The sequence below is a fragment of the Channa argus genome, chromosome 15 (genome assembly GCF_033026475.1).
Source record: "Channa argus isolate prfri chromosome 15, Channa argus male v1.0, whole genome shotgun sequence".
Taxonomy (NCBI): Eukaryota; Metazoa; Chordata; class Actinopteri; order Anabantiformes; family Channidae; genus Channa; species Channa argus.
The window spans coordinates 12688928-12709296 of record NC_090211.1 but is presented as its reverse complement, the minus strand read 5'-3'; the positions used below and the strand labels follow the sequence as shown (position 1 = coordinate 12709296).

General features: G+C 43.1%; 1 protein-coding gene across 10 annotated transcripts in view; it reads right to left on the bottom strand.

Annotated features, from left to right (window-relative positions):
• The window catches only part of LOC137099609 (BAH and coiled-coil domain-containing protein 1), a 63210-nt gene extending 43408 nt beyond the window's left edge, over positions 1-19802 (bottom strand). For 7 of the 10 annotated variants that reach the window (XM_067476664.1, XM_067476666.1, XM_067476667.1 and 4 more), the window contains exons 1-2: positions 19548-19801; positions 16276-16599 (exon numbers count right to left, since the gene is read on the bottom strand). In XM_067476664.1, the coding sequence (XP_067332765.1) occupies positions 16276-16447 (172 nt within the window). In that variant the 5' untranslated portion in view covers positions 16448-16599; positions 19548-19801. Of the gene's footprint in view, positions 1-16275; positions 16600-19547 lie in introns of all 10 variants that reach the window. The other 3 variants (XM_067476670.1, XM_067476669.1, XM_067476668.1) reach the window with 1 other exon arrangement.
• Between the last annotated feature and the right edge of the window lie 567 nt (positions 19803-20369).

Genomic DNA, 20369 nt, shown 5'->3' with positions numbered 1-20369 from the left:
CACAGGAGGCAGTAAAACTGTGTTTTGCGAGTGTGTTTTAGCAGAGATTGTACCCATGCACTGCACATATGCTTGTGCCACATCAAAGCAGCTCTTTGACTATCCAGTCCTGGGTGGTCTGAACCTCTCTTCTCTCAGTCAGCGTCGCTACATAGATAGGCTTCGGAAAAGTGGAGTGTGGATGTGGGTGGATGTTACCTCACCACAGGCAAGTGTGTTCTATCGAACTCAGAAGTCAGTTAGCTTTGGAGGAGACATCAACAGCACGAGGAGGGATAATAAAAGAATGGTGCGGTGTATACACAGATAAGCACACACACAACCCCACAGGCATCACATTGGTTGAGTCTGCCCATCTCCTCCCGTTGATGTATAATGATATCCACAACACCACATAAATCGGCAAGCAGCTCGATCCATTGGGGCAGACTTTCCTGCTGTCTCTCCTTTTCTTACTTTCATCCCCCCTTCTCCGTTTGCTCCTTCAAGCTCCATCACTCATTTCCCTTCTCAGTTTTCCCTTTCCATCTCCACACCCTCTCCATCATCCCTCCATCACTTTCCCTCCTTCCCCCTGCTGCTCGGCTCCATCTTTCTGTCCACCCTCATCACTTCACTCTTTTCCCTGAGTTGCCATTATCCACGTGCATCAAAATGGAAACACTTTCGCTTCGTTTTATGACTTTTTTAAAAACACTTTCCTCTCCCATTTAACTCTGCCCTCTTGCATTCTGTTTCTGTGCTTGTCCATCACCATTTTTCCTGACACCTGGGAGGGTAATGAATATCTTGTTTTATCCGCAGCCACAGGTTAGCCCCTACCTGCATTAGAAACAACCATAAATCCGCATTTCAGCATTACATTAGCAACCAGGGCTCGTTGGAATGTCCTGTTCTTGTTTGTCCGCCTCTCTCTTTCCATCTGTGGCCCAGCGTCTCCTTTAGGTCACAGAGAGCTGTGCTGGACATGAGAGGCCTGGTGTTAGAAACTGCTTTGCTGCTGTTCCCTGAATTCTCTTGGATTGGCCTGAAATATGATAAAGTCCTGGAGTGATGTGTATGAGAGAAACAGAAGGCAGCTCCCTGCTCTGGCTTTTCTCCGTCTGATGTAGCTTGTCAGAGGCTCAGAGACAGAACAGTGCAGATAACGGAGCTGAGAGCCGCCACGCCAGCCAGCCAACCCAAGGTCTTTCTGCAGCCCTGAATATAATTCGCCATTTGTTCACAAGGGGAACAAAGGAGAAATGTTTAATTCTAGTAGCACTGGCCAAGACAAATGCAAGCATTTTCTTCCGATAACCTACAGACATGGGGGAGGGCACCTGGAAACCAAGGCCAAACAATGTACACTCTTACCCTATAAAGAACACACTGTAGAACAGACAGATGTTTCTCCTTGACTTCTATTGTTGCAAACACTCTTACCCATAAGGATGACACTCCAGTTGAGCCATACAGATAATCACCTTCTTTCCCACTGTAGCAGCCTACACATTCACGAGCACACAAGGTCAGCCAAATCACACAGTAAATTCTGTTTTGAAATGTATCTGACAAACTGAGATTTAAAGTTGAGTTATGTCTCCCGACCGCTGACACACTGGTCATCCATGGAATGCCGCTGCCGGGGCCTGCTTAACATCTGCAGAAACACACTTGAGCACAGATGAGTAAAGTCAGGAGCATTTCCTGTAATCTGTACAGAGGAGAGAAGGTCATCTTCACCCAAACATGAGCAGATGAAGTGTAACATAGAGCAGGGCAGCAATAAAAAAGCCTCTGCTCTCTTACCCTTACTCCAGCTGGCTAGCTTGGTGTAAGCTTTAACAGCTAGGAGTAGCAAACACACAATTCAAGGTCAAACACAGGAAATTGCGGAAGGGATATCAGCTTGATCAACTCCTCATGGCTCATGCCTGAATGGTTGACTGCACAACTACTATTGATGTTGTACATCTCCATCGCAGTGATCAGTGATCGGTGGGTTGAATGGACCTAGTTACCCCTCAACTCCATATTTGTCTTTAGGTTATATTCACAAACAATGAAGAGGACAATAAAGGCGTAATGGGGTCACAAAAGGGCATCTGATCGAAGTCAACAGATGTTTTGCAGCTGTTTGTTTTACTTGCCATACGATATCCCAAAAACACTCACTCAAATGCACAAAAGACTCATACAACTAAATACACACATAGTAGCAGGATGGAAATTAAAATCATACATTTTCAAGCTAGACATGCTTAATGGTACTACTGACGGTGTTTGGGGTTTGGAATTAAATCCCTACATCCCAGAGTAACTATTAAACCACCTATGAACATATGCTTATGAGCGAAAATGTTGGATGTTCTTTTTTTTTTTTTATATACATTTAGCTCGACTGGCCATAAAACATGTCAGCACCTATGTGATGGGCTAAAAAGCCTCAAACTATGTGACAGGCCTGACCAGTGAAATGATTTGGGGAGTCTGTGGAAGGAAGACTGCAAGGCGAAAACTTGGAGTCAAAGAGAGGAAGGCCAAAGAAACCTCAGCTGGGTATCCTCATAACTGCGGGAGAGCAACAGCTTTCAGCAGGTTATCACAATGGCATTGTGAGCCAAGCTCAGTCTCGATCTGGCAGAGGCCATAAGAGAGAGAGAGGAGGGAGAGACCTAGAGAGACAAGGAAGGAAAATAAAGAACAGTTATTAGGGTGATGTGAGGCAATGAGGGGAAGAAGGCTTAGTGAAATGTTTTGACACAGAAAAATAGCAAATGTGACATAGGTACTTAAAGCTTTGAAAAGCAGGCCCTGGCCATCTTTCTTTCCGTGCTCTCCCTCCCTCGTTCTCTTTCCTTCTCTCTGCTTCTTTCGATGTACGCTACTGATAGCTGCAGCGGCAGCTTCTACAAACTGCTCATTCAGTTAAGCCTAATGACAGAGCTCGTCCCATGACAGTCAGGATGGCCTTCATTCCTTGACAGGCTGAGCAGCTGAGTCCAGATCCCTCATCCAGATTATTAAGACTACGCCTACAGTAAGTCGTGTAAATCCACAAATGCATCTTTCTCATGCTATTTGGGCCCCTGAGTCCAGAATAAAACAATGTTTTTTTTCTCTTTCCTCAAAATAGAGCCTCTGGAGTGCGTAAAAACAACCTGCTTGGCAATAAAGTGTGTACGGGGGAAACAGAGCCTGGGTAGAGACACTTATCAGTAACTAAACAAGGTGATGGCAGTAACACAGCACAAAAGTTGCTTGTTCTGTGATGAAGCCTGCTGAAATACATTTAGGCTGCTCATTATTTTTTTAAAAATGCGTGAAAAGCAAGCAGAAATGTAATACAGTTTCTTCTTTGCTTGTTTGTTTTTTTTTTCTTTGACTGGATTGGTCATCCCTCCTGTACACATGCTCAAAAGAAGGAGAATGAACCATTTTCCTGTTTATCAGCATTGTAGGGAGGTAAATGCAGAAGCGATTAAACACGCCGGTTGCAGACGCAAGTAGTTTTGGCACTAAGATAGCATTTTAGAGTGGACCGGGCTTAATGTAGACGTAGTATCCTTAACACCCCATTATTTACATGAGCCCACATGAACACTAGGTAGTCTGGTAGCAGCTTACATTGGGACCTCAGTGTGATTACACTACTAGTTTATATTCCTGTTTTCAGTTATCCATCGTTTTGTGCAGCATCAGCACTGAAAACTTTGACTTGTAAGACCATGCCACACATATCCTATGTGTATTCGTGTGCATGGCAGAGTGTGGTTTCTATCTCCTTACTGTATTTGTTTTGGCACTGTGTTCCATTGTGGGGCTGGGCTTTGCACTCCACAGATAAGAGAGCAGTTATGTCAACACTGGGTGCTGTGAAGGAGCCGCCTGGTCGTGTTGACATTCTACAACCCTGCTTATTTATTTTGACCACAAAGTTCACCCATCATCTAACCTATATTACACTAATGACTAGAGGCCTCCAAGGGTGGAGCCCCCTCCTGGATCTGCCAGGTACTGGTTTGTCAGGTGGCAATAAAGGGGATGGTAATAACCAATGCCTTTAGAAATCCTTGAGTTTACAACTGAGTGCCTCTGAAAAATTAATTTATTAAACCAAGGTTGACAAATGCTTTGTAAGACACACAGCCCCTTGTAGACTCAGGCTGCATGAGTCTTCCTGTTGAGCTGAGCTGAGCAGCCCTATCAGTAAGGAGCCAGTGGAGCAATGCATGCATAATTAGGAAAGGGGGAGGGGGTTAATTGACTTCTTTGAGAAAGATCCTGATTTCTATCAGCAAGTCCCATAATCATGTGAGCCAGGGCTCTTATTAAACCCCCTCCTTCATTTATCTCTCCTCCCTTCTAGCCCTTTACCCTCTCCATCCCTCTCCTCTCTAACTCCCCACCTTTGAACAAGGGTAAAACCCTCTCTCTACAGTTCGCACCAGAACTTCTCACCTCAGTGTGGTAATGTACTGGGTGGAAAGTATTAGGAGCAAACCTGAGTGCATGTGTCTCAGTGGCCAGAAATGTTCTCCAAACAGACAATTGCACAAACGATTCAAACCTGATGTTTTTTTCTATTTCCAACAATAATGCTCAAACCACAGTGGAGCACCATAACAAGTCCTTTGAATTATTCACAGGCAGAAAGTATACACTGCCTAATGACACGCATCCTTACCACAAACAAATTATATTTCACTGACATGTCAACACCTATGAATATTTATTAAAAGATATCCACTATGACAAGCCTTTTGTTCAACATGGTTTTAACAGGATATTGAAAGAAATCAGCTCCCTTGTGACTGTTTTCCTTTTCTCTTCACGTTTCTTATTTTCCCAGCCTTCCCATTCTTTGGAAGCAAGATTTGGGGAAAATCTGAATTCCACTGAGAGAGAGTTGGAGAGAAAAAAAAAAGATGGCGTGGAGAAGAGATGAAAAGTGACAAATGAGAGATTTCCTTCACAAGCCCATAAATCAGTAGATACAGGCTGGGGCAATATGAGGCCTCCCTCAAAAAGCCAAACTTTTTTTCCTTTCACAGCTAGCACAAACCAACGCTCTCCCTTCCCATGCATGCAAACTCACACCAACACAAACATATGTGCATACTCATACACAAGAATGTACAATTTCTCCCATCTCTTCAGATGGTGAGTGCTGGAATGGCATCCCCATTGGTCTTCACCAATCTGGTTGTGGCGCAGCGGTCTGGTCGACTGGCAAAGCAGCACATCTCATAAAATCACTTACAGTTAGAAGCAGCACGGGCTTCAAAGCAGCGTGCTTTCAAACCAGCCCCGTTAAGGCGTCAAAGCACATGTGTTGAAATGAGTCCTGCTCATTCTGTCACATAAAACCTCACAGGGTGGAGGAATGGAGAGGATGGTTGGGTAGAACAGCTGCTACTACAGGTAAGCGGGACAGACAGATGAAGGAAATGAGCCCTTCAGAGCATTTGCTATATGCACACAGTGGGGTGCCATGCACAGGGTGAAGATGTGGAAGAGCAGAGCGTAGAGGCACCCTGCTGCGTTTGGAAGTAGGCTATCTGCTGAGTTTGTGGAGAGCAAAAGAAGTGAGCAATGGGAATAACTGTCAGCAGCCCTTTTTCGGCGCCTCTGTGTTTGTGTTAGTGAATGTGGAGCGTTATTGGACGTGAGATTAAAGGGTGGTGCCACTAGACTGGACGTATGTGCGCTGTGAAAAGAATGCCGCCACTACGGCCTGGTTGGGGAACTGGGAAAGCTCAGTCAGTGCTGAGAAACTCGAGCCCTGTGCAGGACCGTCCCAGAGACTGGTGAATTGATGGTGATCCAAAAGGACTTAGGATATGCTTTCATTCTGAATGTTCACCATCTGGATGGCTGGAAAGAAAACCCGCAGAGCTGGAGAAAACTCTGTCAACTGACAGATGAGACAGTGAGCGTATGTGCGTAGTGTGTGCGTATGTGTATACTTTTGCAGACTGTGTGTGTCTGTATTGATCCTCAAGGTAGCTACACTTTCTGAAAGCAGATATGTCAAATTGGGACACACACATTTGCGCACACAGAAAAAAAAAAACTGCGTTAAAACATTGTGAACCTCGTAGCTTAAATAAAGCTCGTAGCTTATAACAGACATCTGCACCATCACATGTTCCAGAATGCCCAACCATCATCTCCTTCCCACACACTTGCATACTTTACCACCATACCAAAGGGACTGATCCATACAGTTTCCATGTGTACATATGACTCTGGTCTGGTAATGCTCTGTTACCAAGGATGACCATTTCTCTCCTCATACTTCGATGCTCTGTCACACATTAGCCAGGAAAAGCACAAACCTTCCACATCACCAAAATAAACTGGACACATTTTGTGCTTTGTTTCCTGACAACCACACACAAATTCACATGTGCACAATCAAGTCCATTTATGATCCCATTGCAGAAATAGTCCACTGCTGACCTCAAAAAGCCCTCTAGCATGAAAATGCTTCCTTTGGGTTCCTCCTGTGATCCCTTGAGGGATACTTGAAACACTCCAGCCTATCTTTGACCCATGACTAACCCAGGAAGTAATCAGTAGAGGCGCAACACAACAAAATTCCTGTTAATGTTTTCTCTGACCCCCTGGCCCCTGGTAAAACCACAGTGATGTCTGTATTCTTTCTGTCTCATTACCACAGTGAAAGCCTAATGGCCTGATGAAGAAACAGAAGATAGACTCCCATAGCTGTCATCCCATATGCTGGGAAACACAATGTGATTTACAACACTACTCCCACAGCTTCTTCCAAACGGGGGCGTTGACACACCTGAGAACAAGCTGTTCCACAAGTAAAAACTAAGTAATTAGAAATATGAGGTGAAAAATGACCATAACTTCTTAAAATTCTTACCTGATTATTTATACAACAGGCTTACAGTATAATGCTGCATAAATCCAGCTGTGTGCGTTATTATTCTGATTACTGTCACAGATATATTAGCTAATCAGTGTTGTAATTGAAGCAGGTGGGTTTACTACATCCTCCAACAGCCTCGTGCAGAAGTAGAGAAGGGAGAGATGGATGGAATATAAAACGCCCAGGGCTGAGGTAGAATTAGGCACCTGCATCAGCCACCCGTCCACCCCCACATGCTGCCCTCTCAGCTGCCTGCCACTCTGTTTCCTCTCTCACTCCTTTTATACAATCTCTTCACCACACAGCTCCTTTGATTGCTCTTTCCTGTGGGCACACACACACACACACACACACTGACAAATACAACACATGCATACAAACACACAAAAACACACTTCTTCTGTACTGTTCGGAGACAGTTGCACCAGCTGAGTTTTGATTTGGAAAGAAAAGTTGCCTCCACTACAAATAATGATAGGCACTCAAGAAACAAGCAGAACACAGTTATCGCACAGAAATCACACACAAACCTACACACATGTATGCAAGTAAAAAAAAAAAAAACTCAAAAATATGCACAAAGCACGGTAAAAAAAAAACTAACTCTTAAAAGCAAGTTCAAACACATACGCAAAGGCAAGCCCCCCCCCAAACACACACACACGCTCCCATTATGCTGTATAACCAAAAGGCATTCAGCCATTTCAGCAGCATTCTGAGAGCCAGCCAAGTGAGAGGTCTGTCAGTGCATTAGCCAGCATGTAATCATAGCCCAACCTCACTGCAATTAGAAGTGGTTCTAATTCTTCACTGGAAAAACGGCCTTCTCCCACCGCTAATAGTTTACTTTACTCCAACAGCTGACAGACCCAACCCTGCCTGCCTCGTCTTCCTAAACACACCCACACACACACACACACACACACACACGTGTATACAGTTTACACACTCACACAGACACACCTACAGCTGTAGCCTGTCTGTCAGTATGGGAGGACAAAATGGATCCTGGGAATTGTCCTGAGCCATGCCCCACTTGTGCCACATTAGTCCAATGAGTCCAGTTGTGCTACAGTTCATCTGTGTGGAAGAAGTCAGTGAAGAGTAAAAGCCCCTTCTCTGCCTTCTCTTTATGCTGCTGACATGAAAAAAAAGTACTATTTTACCAAATGTGACAGAGAAATAACAGTAAAATCATGAAACAATTGCAAAAATATAAACTTGAGAGCTCCCTAAGGCTCCCTGTAGATGAGTCAGGCGTGTGTGTGTGTGTGTGTGTGTGTGTGTGGGACACGATAGCCCGGGAGATATGTTAGCTAATGAAGACAGAGGAAGAGAGAACGCTCCCTATACTGATGGTATTGCTATTAGCCTGTGAGCCAGTGCACTTGGGTGTCACTTCAAAGCATTCTCCACTATTAATCAGAGGCTATCCAGCCCTCCAGCGAGGGCCCCGCTGGCTGTGCTGCTAACTACCCCCCTCAACATCAACACAATGGAGCCATCATTGCGCCCGTCACGCTACGGCTCAACCAGACAGCACACCTTTATCTCGGAATATAAGTTACATACTCACGGCCAATTAATTTACCTGCCACGTCTCTGAATAAAGGGGTGGTGGTGGTGGTGGTAGGGTTTATGCAAGCACACATTTCCATTATGTAGTGGCTTATGTATCTATGTGGGGGATGGGGAGCACCTGGCTCAGGTTACATCCAGCTCGCTGTACAGTGGGCCTTGGGGGCTCTTTATGAAAGCACCTGCTGCACAAGGCTGCAACCTGTCTGGCCCAGACCCACAGGCCCAGCCCTGCTCTGATCTGACTCTCACCTGGCATCCCCAGGCAGGCCAAGAGGCAGCCATGTGTTTCCTCAACAGTTTCCCCTACTTCAGCCCCCCTGGCTAACAGCAGCCACTCAACCCGACATCAGCCACCAAAGTAGAAGATTAATACTGTGTCTAATACTAGTTACATTCATATACTGCTAATCCCAAACATTAGTATTTTCCTTCTTTTTTTTTTTTTTAACTGTTGTGTTGGACAGCATTTTCTGCCGTGCTGAAGACAGAGCCCATGGGGCAGGGGTGAAGAAATTATTCTCTTTTTATTAGGGCAATTGTCAACTGAATGTATCAGTGAGGTTAATGGGGAGAAAACATTGGCTTCTTTGCCTTTGCTGTCATTTCTCTCTCCCTCTTTCTCTCTATAAAAAAGAGCTAAAGCTGTGGATACAGAAATAGTCCTGTTTCTATAATTAGATGTAAACAGACAAACCAGACTCTCAAGCTTGCTCTGTCCCACTGGCCCCATGGCCTCCTGGGAAGCAAGATGTGTGAGTCTGTATGACGTGCAAATGTTTGTGTATGTGCACGTGTGTGAGTGCCTTTGTATGCATCCGCTTGCAATGCACCAGTAAGTGTATGACAGCATGTGACAGTGTGAATCTAGTCTTGCTGCCGCAATCCTCCCCTTCTCTTTATGCCTCTTTCTCTCTTTATCGTGCAAACACACAAACTCACTCAGTGCCCTTCCCCCACACTCACCAGAGGGAAGGTCAGTGGCCATGCATGGCCAGCAAAGAGAGCTAATGCATGCAGCACCAGCAGACTAACACGCATCTGTTGCTGAAGAGCCAGTCATTTGCCCCAGATCCTCAGGACACATTCTATATCAGAGAGAGGAGGCAGTGTAGCCTAGTGGTCACAGCAGGCAGAGGGTAGAAAAGAATCAGAACAAGGTGGAGGCCAAAGAGGGATGCACACAGAAACATGGGGGACAATGACTATAAAAAAATAAAAAATAAAAATAAAAAAAAGGGGGGGGAGGGGGGTAGAGGACACTGCAGGGAGGAGTGGACAGGATACGGAGATGAATCATCAAAGAAAGGACATGTATACATAAAAGAATTTGTAATGTAAAGCAAGTAACTGGGGAAAAAACAAAGAGAGGCAAAGAACTAGATTTTTTAATCACTGTCAGAAAGAGCACGGGAAATCCATGTGAGAGAAAGAGAGAGAGAAAAAGAAAATAAAAAAGAGAGAGAAAGCAACAAGTCCCCTTTGGATTGAGGACGAAGCAGCTGGTTGTATGGTCCCAAGAGACTTATTAAAATGGAATTCCTGATGCTAATCTTTGTTTTCTCACAAAAGGGCTGACACGTCCTTGAGAGGCGTACTGCATGTATATTTAATGGCAAATCTCTGCATATATTTAGCAGCACACCTCATTGTTTGGTAGCATGTGTCACCATCGCCCGCTGTTCCTGCTGACAGTCACCGAATCGTAGCCCATTATTTGAGTTTATCTGCTCTCAGTCTTGTCTGTCCATAACATACATCTACATTAATGGATCACAGTTGGCTAATTGAAAAAAGGGAAGCTCAAAATACAGAATATATGCAGTACAATACAACCACACTTAACAAACAGGAACAGAATGGAAGCACAGCACAGAAACAACTGCTGAGTTGTATAATTGTTTCCTTGTCAAAATGAATCCTATGCATTGTGTTATGCTATAGTAGAAACTTCAGTCTTGTGACCAAACTCCTCTTGTGGACACACAAAGACCATACAAATAGCGCAGGATTGCTGGTTGCAGTAAATGTAGCACAAAGTGGAAGCACTTAACAAGCTGCATCATGAGCATGAAATCTTGCCAACAGCACACGCAACAGATCGAGCAGGGACAGACTCAGACGTTAGAGGGTTAACAATGCACCTGTCTAGGCCTCACAGCCAACCACAGGGTGCCTTGCCTCTAATGGGGAGGGGTGTCTGGAGAACATAGCCCAGGACACACAGATGCATGCAAAAACTCACACACCCACCCAAACAAAACCACACACACTCATACACACTTGTGCATACATTATTGTTACTGACCACAAATCTGCTAACAATAGGTCAACGGCCCTTTTTTTGTTTTTTTTCACTGAACAATTACAATACTAAAATTGAAATTAAAAAACAAATAATCAGGATTTTCTGCTTGAGTCGTTAATAATGAATAACAGCTGTCACATGCAATAAGGCCATGCGCTGAGGTGGGCCTGGGGCTGCCTGAAGAGAAGAAACCTGATACTGAGGGACAGAGGGGAGGATGAGGGAAAAGAGACAGAAAAGAAAAGGAAAAAAAGCAAACCAGAGAGAGATCTAAATCAAACAAACGACACAGCACTGCCTGACTTTAGGCAAATGTATTCAATCTCACAATAATATATTTCAGTCCAGAAAATTTTTTTTGTGTGTGTGTGTGTGTGTGTGTGTGTGGTGGGGGGGGGGGGGGTGAGCGTGTGTGTCTGTCATGGGAAGTGAACTAAACACTTTCATAGCCGTGTTCTTAATGCAACTTCTCACTTCCTCATGTTGAGTGTAAAAATAGATGTGAAGGTTTTGAAATCCAATCCCCTGAAATCTGATACAGGAAGGTATTACCCTACCCATCCCTCTCGCCCGTGGGTCTCCTTTGTGCTTGTCCTGTGTACACGCCCCATGCTCGAGGCTAGTGCTCTGTGGCACCATGCCACACGGTGTAGTGTGGGTGGCGGTCTGTTTTGAAGAGCCCGTCTGAGGAAGCATGGCCATTCGCAAACCAAAATCCTCTAGGAAAGCTGGACACATGATTTTGTTTTTCTCCACTCAGCCTAAGCCTTTCACTTTCTATTGACAACTTTGTGGTGATTAAAACTTTTATCTGATATCAAATCTGTCACTGAAGTTGCCTCCTGTTACCAATATAACCAGAAATATTTGCAATATACAAGGCCTGTAAGACAACTGACTGCCCTTGCCTATTATTTGGGTTTCCAGTGGGAGTGTCAGGGGAAAGTGACAGATGGTGGCAGCACTGGGCAAGGTGCTATTTCAGCCAGGTGTAGGATGCCAAGCAACACCTTCGCCATTCAGAGGGACTCCTGTGACATTGCGTCTGAGCCGTGTCATCTCACAACAACCCACAAATGAGCCAAACAACAGGCCAAGGTTCTCACTCTGTTTTGCTGAGCTAGAGCAAAAGAGAGAGGGAGAGCGCAATGCCGGAGCCAAATGGAACTTGGCCTAAAACCCACGTTCTGTCACTGTGCTTCCGCCACAGCAGCTCCTGGATACAAGTAGCCCTTTAATGAAATTCTTTATACACGTCATTGAAGATGTCAGTTTTCTTTCTTTCAGGTAAGGCTCACCTCTTGAATTTCTCTCAATAAATCCACTCAAATTGTGTGCGACTGGATGGTGCACTGCTAAATAATTACTCTGAGCATGCAACACACTTCAGCCACTGCTCTTGCCTGGGGTCAACAAGGATGTGGGGCTATGTAATGTCAAAAGGAGAGCAGGGTACGAACTGTGAGTGCTCACAACACGAGCTACAAGGCCAAGGAGAAGAAACCTTCTTTCCCACGAACAACTCTCACCCGCTTACTGAAGTTTATTCTTTAAAGACCCTAGTCGTAAACGGCCCTTTGCAAACTCCACCAAACACCTGTGTTTGTCTTTGAAGCATCTTCCCAACAACCACAGACCCATGGGATATTACAGCAATGAGGCATTCAATAAAAGTCTCAGTAAAGTTATTTATTCCCCTTTGGGAAAAAATTGGGAGAATGCAGACAGCACAGCTAACCTTTGAAGGGGAAGCTGCTCGGATATCCAGCTAGGACATAAAAACCAAGGGAATGACAGGGACATCCTACCAGAAAACAATAAAGGGGGTGGAAGGCACTGTTTTTTTATCTCTAACAGCAGACATAAAAACACACACAAAGCTGGGGCCTGCAACAATGGCCCGGGGCAGGGGACGGTGGCTAAAACAGAAGTGGCAGGAAGACCACCGCTTCCCAGACACAAGGGTCTTCCTGCTGGAAAGAAAGGAGACTGAGAAATGGAAGGGAGGAGAGAGAGGACAGTTTATGGAAAGCGAGGCAGAAGAGATGTAAAGGAAAAGGAGGCTGAGTGGGCTAGGTGACACAAATATGACCTTTGCTTACACGGGGTGTTTAGAGCAGAGTTAAACCATGGACAGCCTCTGAACCCCCTGTTGCTTTTCACACAGCCACACCTCAGCCAGAGTGCGCTGATCAGAACAATATGGCTGAAAGATGAACCCTCCAGACATAAATGCCAGCAGTAAAGACAACTCCACTGTGTCTCCTGCTCTGTCACCATCCAACATCTGAATCCCGGGCCTCACAGCCAAGTGAAGACGGTCTCCAAGCTTAGGCCAGAGCCAGCAGAAGATAAAATTACTCTTTCAAAGTCCTTGTAAATGAGCCGGCTGAATTAAACCGCATTACATGAGTTTACAGGTCTGCATCTCACTGAGAGAGAAGTTGCTCCAATGTCACATTCTCAGAACACAGTGCAAGTGCAAACTATAAATCGACCACCTGACATGCATTACAAATGACTGGCTTGTAGTAGGTGAAGATGGACAGAGGCAAATGCACACTGATAGAATCTGTATCGGTGCTGAGTAACATTGTTCAGTGGACAAGAAGGTAGTAGTGTGTGTGTGTCATTTGTTGCCTGATTGCAACTAAACTCCCCAATATGTGCAAAAGAAAAAAAAGAAAATTTCCTCCAAGAATATGTTGAAATCCTGCAACACAGCACAGAACAATGCCAAGGGAGGGTGTTGCAACTGCCATCACTCTTTTCAACAGTCGGGGTGAGGAGAGCACTAACAATAAATACCTCCGCAAAGTCAGACGAGCCTCTTCAAGGAGCCACATCAGAAACCTGCCTCCAAATGCATTTTTACATCAACCCTAAAATATTCATGCTCTTTGTAAAGTATTCATGTGAACCAGTGTGCAAGTTAGTCCCTAGGGGGAAAGTACAGAGAAACTGAAGGGATCCAACACACTCAGCAAACAACATGTTCAGTTGTGCTAATGTTGCTAGCATACGAGACACTTGAAGGGACACTAATGACCTGCCCTGTCAAGATGAACAATAGTCTGGGGCCATTTTGACAGCATACGAGCATTTGTCTGCTTTTACATAGTAGGACTGACCTGTATTCATTTGGGCAAACTGATGGAAAAAAAAAACACTTTAAATAGCTGAAAATAAATATATCGCATTAAAGTGCATTAATCATTTTTGCTTGTGTTAAATTTGGACTTAATATCTGGAAATGGCTTTCAAGGGTAAATATTTTTTTTTTTCCTTGTGTCACATGGATTACAAATTTGCATTGTCTAATGTTTTGATGGATTAGCATCTTAAAAATATATGTCATAAATAATTGTGAATTATGCTTTATATCTCATCCATCTATTTGCATCATGACATGCTTGACATTTTCAAATATTATGAAAATAATAAATCAAAGATTGTTCATCAGCAGAGCTCAATAAGAAAATAATTCTAACAGAGCCTAGAGAGGGTTTGAAAATTATGGGAACTTATGTCAAATTATTCCCCATGTTAATTCAATCAAGCATCTGAAATGTAACTCATTTTCCAGATCTTGAGGATATTAAATAGATATATCTCCAGTCACACCCACGTGTTACTGACGAGGCTGGGGAGAACAATAAACCACCTGTGCTGCTCAATGGACAGTGATGACATTCAGAGGGAAGGTCTTCATGTTGGCGCAGCACAATACTACAAAAGAAACACCAAATCTGGTCGGGGGAGCACCTGTGCCCTGTAGCCAGCATTAGCCTTCATGCTCTCAACACAACATCTCAAGGAGAAAAAAAAAAATAAAAACAACATACAGATGCAGGCACTGTGTGTGCTTGAGTGTGTGTTTGTGTGTGTGTGTGTCTGTGTGTGGTGCCAAAAGCAAACATGAATGGTGAATAGTGCCCATGAATTCCCCTGAATCACTAATCATACCCAGTGTTTAGTATGATTTTGCAAATGAATTTAGAATTTTTGTAAACACAATTTTGGAAAACTTTAATTAGTGTAACACAGTAAGAATAAGATATCCTCAAATTTGAACACACACAAACAAATAAAACAGAATCCAGAAAGCACTGATACTGCACACTATTTGAGCACCTACAACAACCACCTACACTGTGCCCACAGAATACAGTGATACATTTAGCTGATATAGGCAACATAAAATAACTTTCAAAGGTCTAAATAGCCCTTGATTTCCACTGACCCCAGATTCCTCAGCTGCTGCATCCTAAACATGTGGTTTTAGAAACGCCATTAACATATTTTCTCAGACGTCTAAGTGTTTGGTGCAGTTAATATGTCATTGATGTGGCTTATTTAAATCTCTTTTGTTTAACCTTGGATGAAATAAAAACGACAAAAGTGGCCTATATTGTGATTCTGAATTACAACAGCTGTGCATTTTTTGTCTTAAAAAAAAGAAGAAAGACTAAAATTAAATCCAATACATCCTATAAAGTTGCTTATACAGCTTCAAAAAATTATCATAAATCAAGTTACAGTGAAAAATAAAAGCAGTATGATTTTTCATGGGGCTTGTAGAAATAATCAGTGTCCATCCCATGTATTTTGAAAACATATCACCTTCTATAGTTTATGCAGTCTTCGTGTTGAATTGTAACATTTGGACACAACTTGGACATATATTTGTGGGCTCATGTTTGTAAACGTGCACATTTGGGTACAAGAGATGCTCAGGTCACTTGTTAAACCCGATGCATGCACTGTGAACACATTTGCACCCCGACACTTCGAAGCCCAATATAGACGGATTATTTCCTAGTATTGTTCTGCTTCCTGCAACACACACTCTAACTCACGCAGACCTGTTCATCCGGCCCTGGGTATGACCAAGGGTTTTGGATAAGTGGCGGCATCGGTGTGACACTTATGACTTTAACGCGAAGTGTCAAAATCCCATTTCAGATTCAGCTCCAGAGCCAGTGGGAAACCAGGACCAGTGTGCTCTGTCCAGCTTCCTACGTGCAGACTTTTACAGATCTTTAATGCAATTTTAAATACCATGGCATTTACCTAACTTATCAGATGGCTATTTGTTTAACTAAGGTGCCTTTATTACCTTTGAGATACTTAAGCTGTAAACGTTGGCTCGGCTTAATCAAAATTCCTGATTGTGGACACAGAGTAAATCAAAATTCACCTGATTTGTTACCTGATATTTGACTAGTGAAACTCTGTCAACACCTACACCTGAGCAACTATTTATTTAAAACACAATATCCCATCTCTTTTGTGCCGGAATAATCCGCTTTGTACCACGCAAACCATAGCCTGTTATTCACTCTGATAAATGCACAGGCTTTATGGCGCAACATTTAGTCTATACGAGCACTGGAGACAACAGCCAGCCTTGAGAAAGATAAATGCTGCTGCTATGAGAACAAAAAGACATTTCAGTAGCTGCATTCTTGTGTGACAAAAGCCCCGCAGATGTTTGACTAACCTGAGTGGGGAGCCATTGGTATGTGCGAGGGGTAGTATTTCCCCGGCGGGAAGTGACCGGCATGCTGCACAGAGCTGTGGCCCGAGGGAGTGATCCGAGAGGCGGCTCGGTGCACCAGGGCGCCCCGCTCTGATAGGAGGTGCGCCGGCGCAGCGAAATCCCGTCCTTCCATTCCTAAGAATGTTTAGTAATCCGAAATCCGGATAGGGCAGGTCAGGAAAATCAAATGCAACCCATATAATAATCCTTTCCTTCAGATTTATGTGTTGCATTCAGTCGATCGCAGGCTTCTCCAGCCAAAGACGTACCCCCCGATCATCTTTTCTGTCAAAGAAAAGGAAGACAATAAAATAAAATAAAATAATAATAATAATCACAGCAACATTTATTAGCAAGAGAATGTTTTTGCAGGGTTGAGAATAACGCTGTGCAAAAATACAGACATTGCAGTGTGCAGGACAAAATAGTAATAATTAATTAGTGGCGCTCTAATTGATTTAGCTCTAATACGTTTTCTTTTGCTTAAAGATAAAACCACCTTTTTCAACCTAATGCGGAGGGGACAAAACTAAGTCAATGCAGATACAAACGACCAGCGAGGCGTCCAAAAGCCCAGTGAGCCAGGCTCAACTTCAGTTCTATTGATCAGCCTGCACATAGGCCTAATATGCATCATGGAGAAGAGCGCTTCATATTCCAGAGGCACAGGCACAACGAGCAGACTGACACACATTGTGTCTTATATTCTTTTATGTCTAAAAATGACTATGTGATATTTAATTTAAACTAGTAATTCAACTACCACGTCAGCAGCTGCCAGCTGTCACTCTGCACCGAAAGCTTGCTTAAGCACATTAACAGGAGATATTTTTTCAGAGAATCGCGATTGCTGCAACAATCCGGACAGCTCGTGAGTTCTTTACAGAATGAAGTGTGGTGTCCTATTTGGTTGTGTTAAAACTAAGGCTACACAGCCTTCATCTCAAGGTGAACAACGCTGCCTTCCTTCTCCTCGTCCCATTGTCTCCGATTGATACAGGCGTTTTTTCTGCCTCTCATTACAGCTCTCAGCTCTCATTACACCTCGAGACTGTTGTCACATCGTGCACCATAACGATCTTATATATTAAATGCCATTAAGTTCCATAAGTATCAAAGTGTTATTTTTTGTACTATTTTACAAACAAGAACCCGGTTTATAAAATAAACGGATTATTGCCAAATACATCATACTTCGACCAATTTGTGGACCTTCGGGCACAAGAGTCCTCTGCTGTCAGTGCAGAATGTTTCGAAAACAAATCATACAGCAAAAGGTCTGAAATTTAAAATAAGAATATAATTAAAATAAAAGAGATGCATCAGCTCCTGCAGACATGCACCCCTCCTCCTCCTTGTGTGTGTTTGTGTGTTTCTAAGGCGCGCGCCAGTGTGTGTGTGTCTGTGTGCGTGCATGTGAATAACTGCACTCTCACTGCCTTCATCTGCCTTGACCTATTTCAGGTCAGGTAATCAAATGGAGTAGCAAATACATTATAGGCTACATCCTCGACCATGCCACAACAATATCCTTATTTAGTCAAGATGAAATAAAATATTGCACATTAATTAAAATACAATGTAATTCCAACGTGAAAATATACGTCTTTGTCTTTGCACATCACCTAAACGTGACAGCCCATTTTTTGTGGCTCAGTGATAGCTGTGAGCATTTAAAGCATTAAAAGCAGGAAAGCAGAAGGTTGCATTATTTTATAATTATAAATTGGCAAATAAATAAATAAATTCTACACGACTTAATTTTCTTTACGCAGTGGTGTATAGCTTTTGCTTTATATTACAAAATCTGCATTTGGGGACAATACATTGTTTCTCAAAAGGGATTGCAGGGAGCCTCCAGCGAAATAAAAGCATCATTTCACCGTAAATGTAATTACTATAAAAAGCTCAGTTGAACAATATATAACAAGAAGCAGGGATGTAGTAATGATATAGGCTATTTCACTCCCAACATTATCTCCCCATGTAGCCAGTCTGAGTCTCGCCTACAATTCAGTGCTTCATCAACAACAATAAAATCCTTCCATAAGGAGGTCCCTGGGACAAAATCTAACCCCCCACCCCCCCTTTTTTTAGGTTAGGTTTCCTGAGTTAATGTTTTCATGTATGTGAGCCCTATGCGTGAAAACGTTAAAGGAGCCCAACATGCACGATAGCTGAGTCTTCAGTTTGTGGCTTGTATATGGGATCCAAGGTGAATGGCCGCCCGTCAGCAGGACTGCCTTTGTCTCCATACTGAGAAAGTGCTTTGCAGTCAGCCATTAGCCTACCTTCCCCTCGCCATGCTGTTGCATTTAGCCCACCCTATATGTCCACTAGCACCAGCAAAATGAAATCCTTCACTGTTTATGAGTCAGGCAAGTGTAGACGGTCGAAATGTACATTCCTGGGAAAATAATTGTACTGGCGTACCTAGCCATGATTGTTTTGTTTCATTTTAGCCGTAAACGTGCGAATTAACTCGCCAAATACACGCTATAATTAAAAAAATACGCCTCTAATGCGATTCATTAAGCAGTTGTCAATTTCATTTACAAAATCCAATCGAAAGCACAAACGCGCATAATAAATCAAATTACGCCCGTGCTTCGACACATGCGGCTCTCCGTGACTGAGCTGGCCGGCAGGGAGTGCACCTCAGTCGGTACGAGTGGAAACATGTTCCCCGTTGTCTCCATGCAGGTTCTCCACAGCCGGACTACAAGCGCAGACTGCTTTCTACATTTATTTACAAATTGAAATAAATGTGTATTTACGCAATTAAACACAGGCTTTTAAATCACAAAAGTAAAAATTGCTTACGTAGCCTGCCACATTTCTGCAACTAGGTTAAAACAAAGATTATCCAAAAATTCTAACTTCCTCCAAATGTTGATAAATTATTTACAAAACTGCTGCCAACATAATAATAATAATAAAATTATAATGATAATAATAATGATACAAATAATAATATTAATAATTATAATAGCTTGATTTATAGAGCTATATTTTTGCCAGTTTGTTACATTAAATTGTCAGTTTATTCCACATAGGATCCACATCCTGTTATGATTTTTTAAATTATGGCAATGCACTGGCTGCAAGGGACAATATCTCACATATAACATTTAGACAAAATATTGCTTCTATCATTTTACAACAAAGATCCAGGACTTAAAGGACTTTATTTCAAAAATTATTAAAATTAAGTTAATAAAAATACTACTTACTGGTATGTTAAATCCTTGCATAACCATAAAATATAAAATCACAAAACACAGAGAGGGAAGGTGCAAGGCCAAGTGCGACGCCCATTTAAAACCAAAAACTGGAATAAAGCATGTGGCTAGAGTGAAATCCTACAGTATTTCCATCTGAGGCTGTGCAGTAGCCTGCTGGTTCAGTCTATGGAAGCAGTGGGACTGGGGCTTCCGGCCTGGCTGGATCGCGGCTCGGATCTCCGAGCAGCGGTTTCTCTCCCGGTGCAACTGCGTACCTCGCGTCTCGGGGCAGGGTAAACACGACCTCCCATTGGTCGGATACGTGCATGTTAATGAGCTCGTGCCGCCCGCCCGGACATACGGAAGGTTCTGATTGGCCGATAGCAAAGTCCAATGGTGTGGTGACTGGCAAGGCTAAACAGAGTGAAAAGCGCCAGATTTAAAGCACTAGATAATGTAAATCACTTACAATGGAGCTCAGGGCAGCTTCAGCTTAAAAATGCACAGTAGATTTTCTACAGACAATGGTGATAATGATGTTGAAAAAAATTAATTGTCAGTGTTAGAGTTTGAACTAAGCCCAAACTGAGCATATAATATTTGGACGCTCCGTACATAAAGGAATATGCACACCACCCAAAGAGCTTAGAATTTTAGATATTATAATGATGTTGAAAAAAATTAATTGTCAGTGTTAGAGTTTGAACTAAGCCCAAACTGAGCATATAATATTTGGACGCTCCGTACATAAAGGAATATGCACACCACCCAAAGAGCTTAGAATTTTAGATATTAGTTTAACAAGTGGGTCGTTATAAGCATTGGTAACAA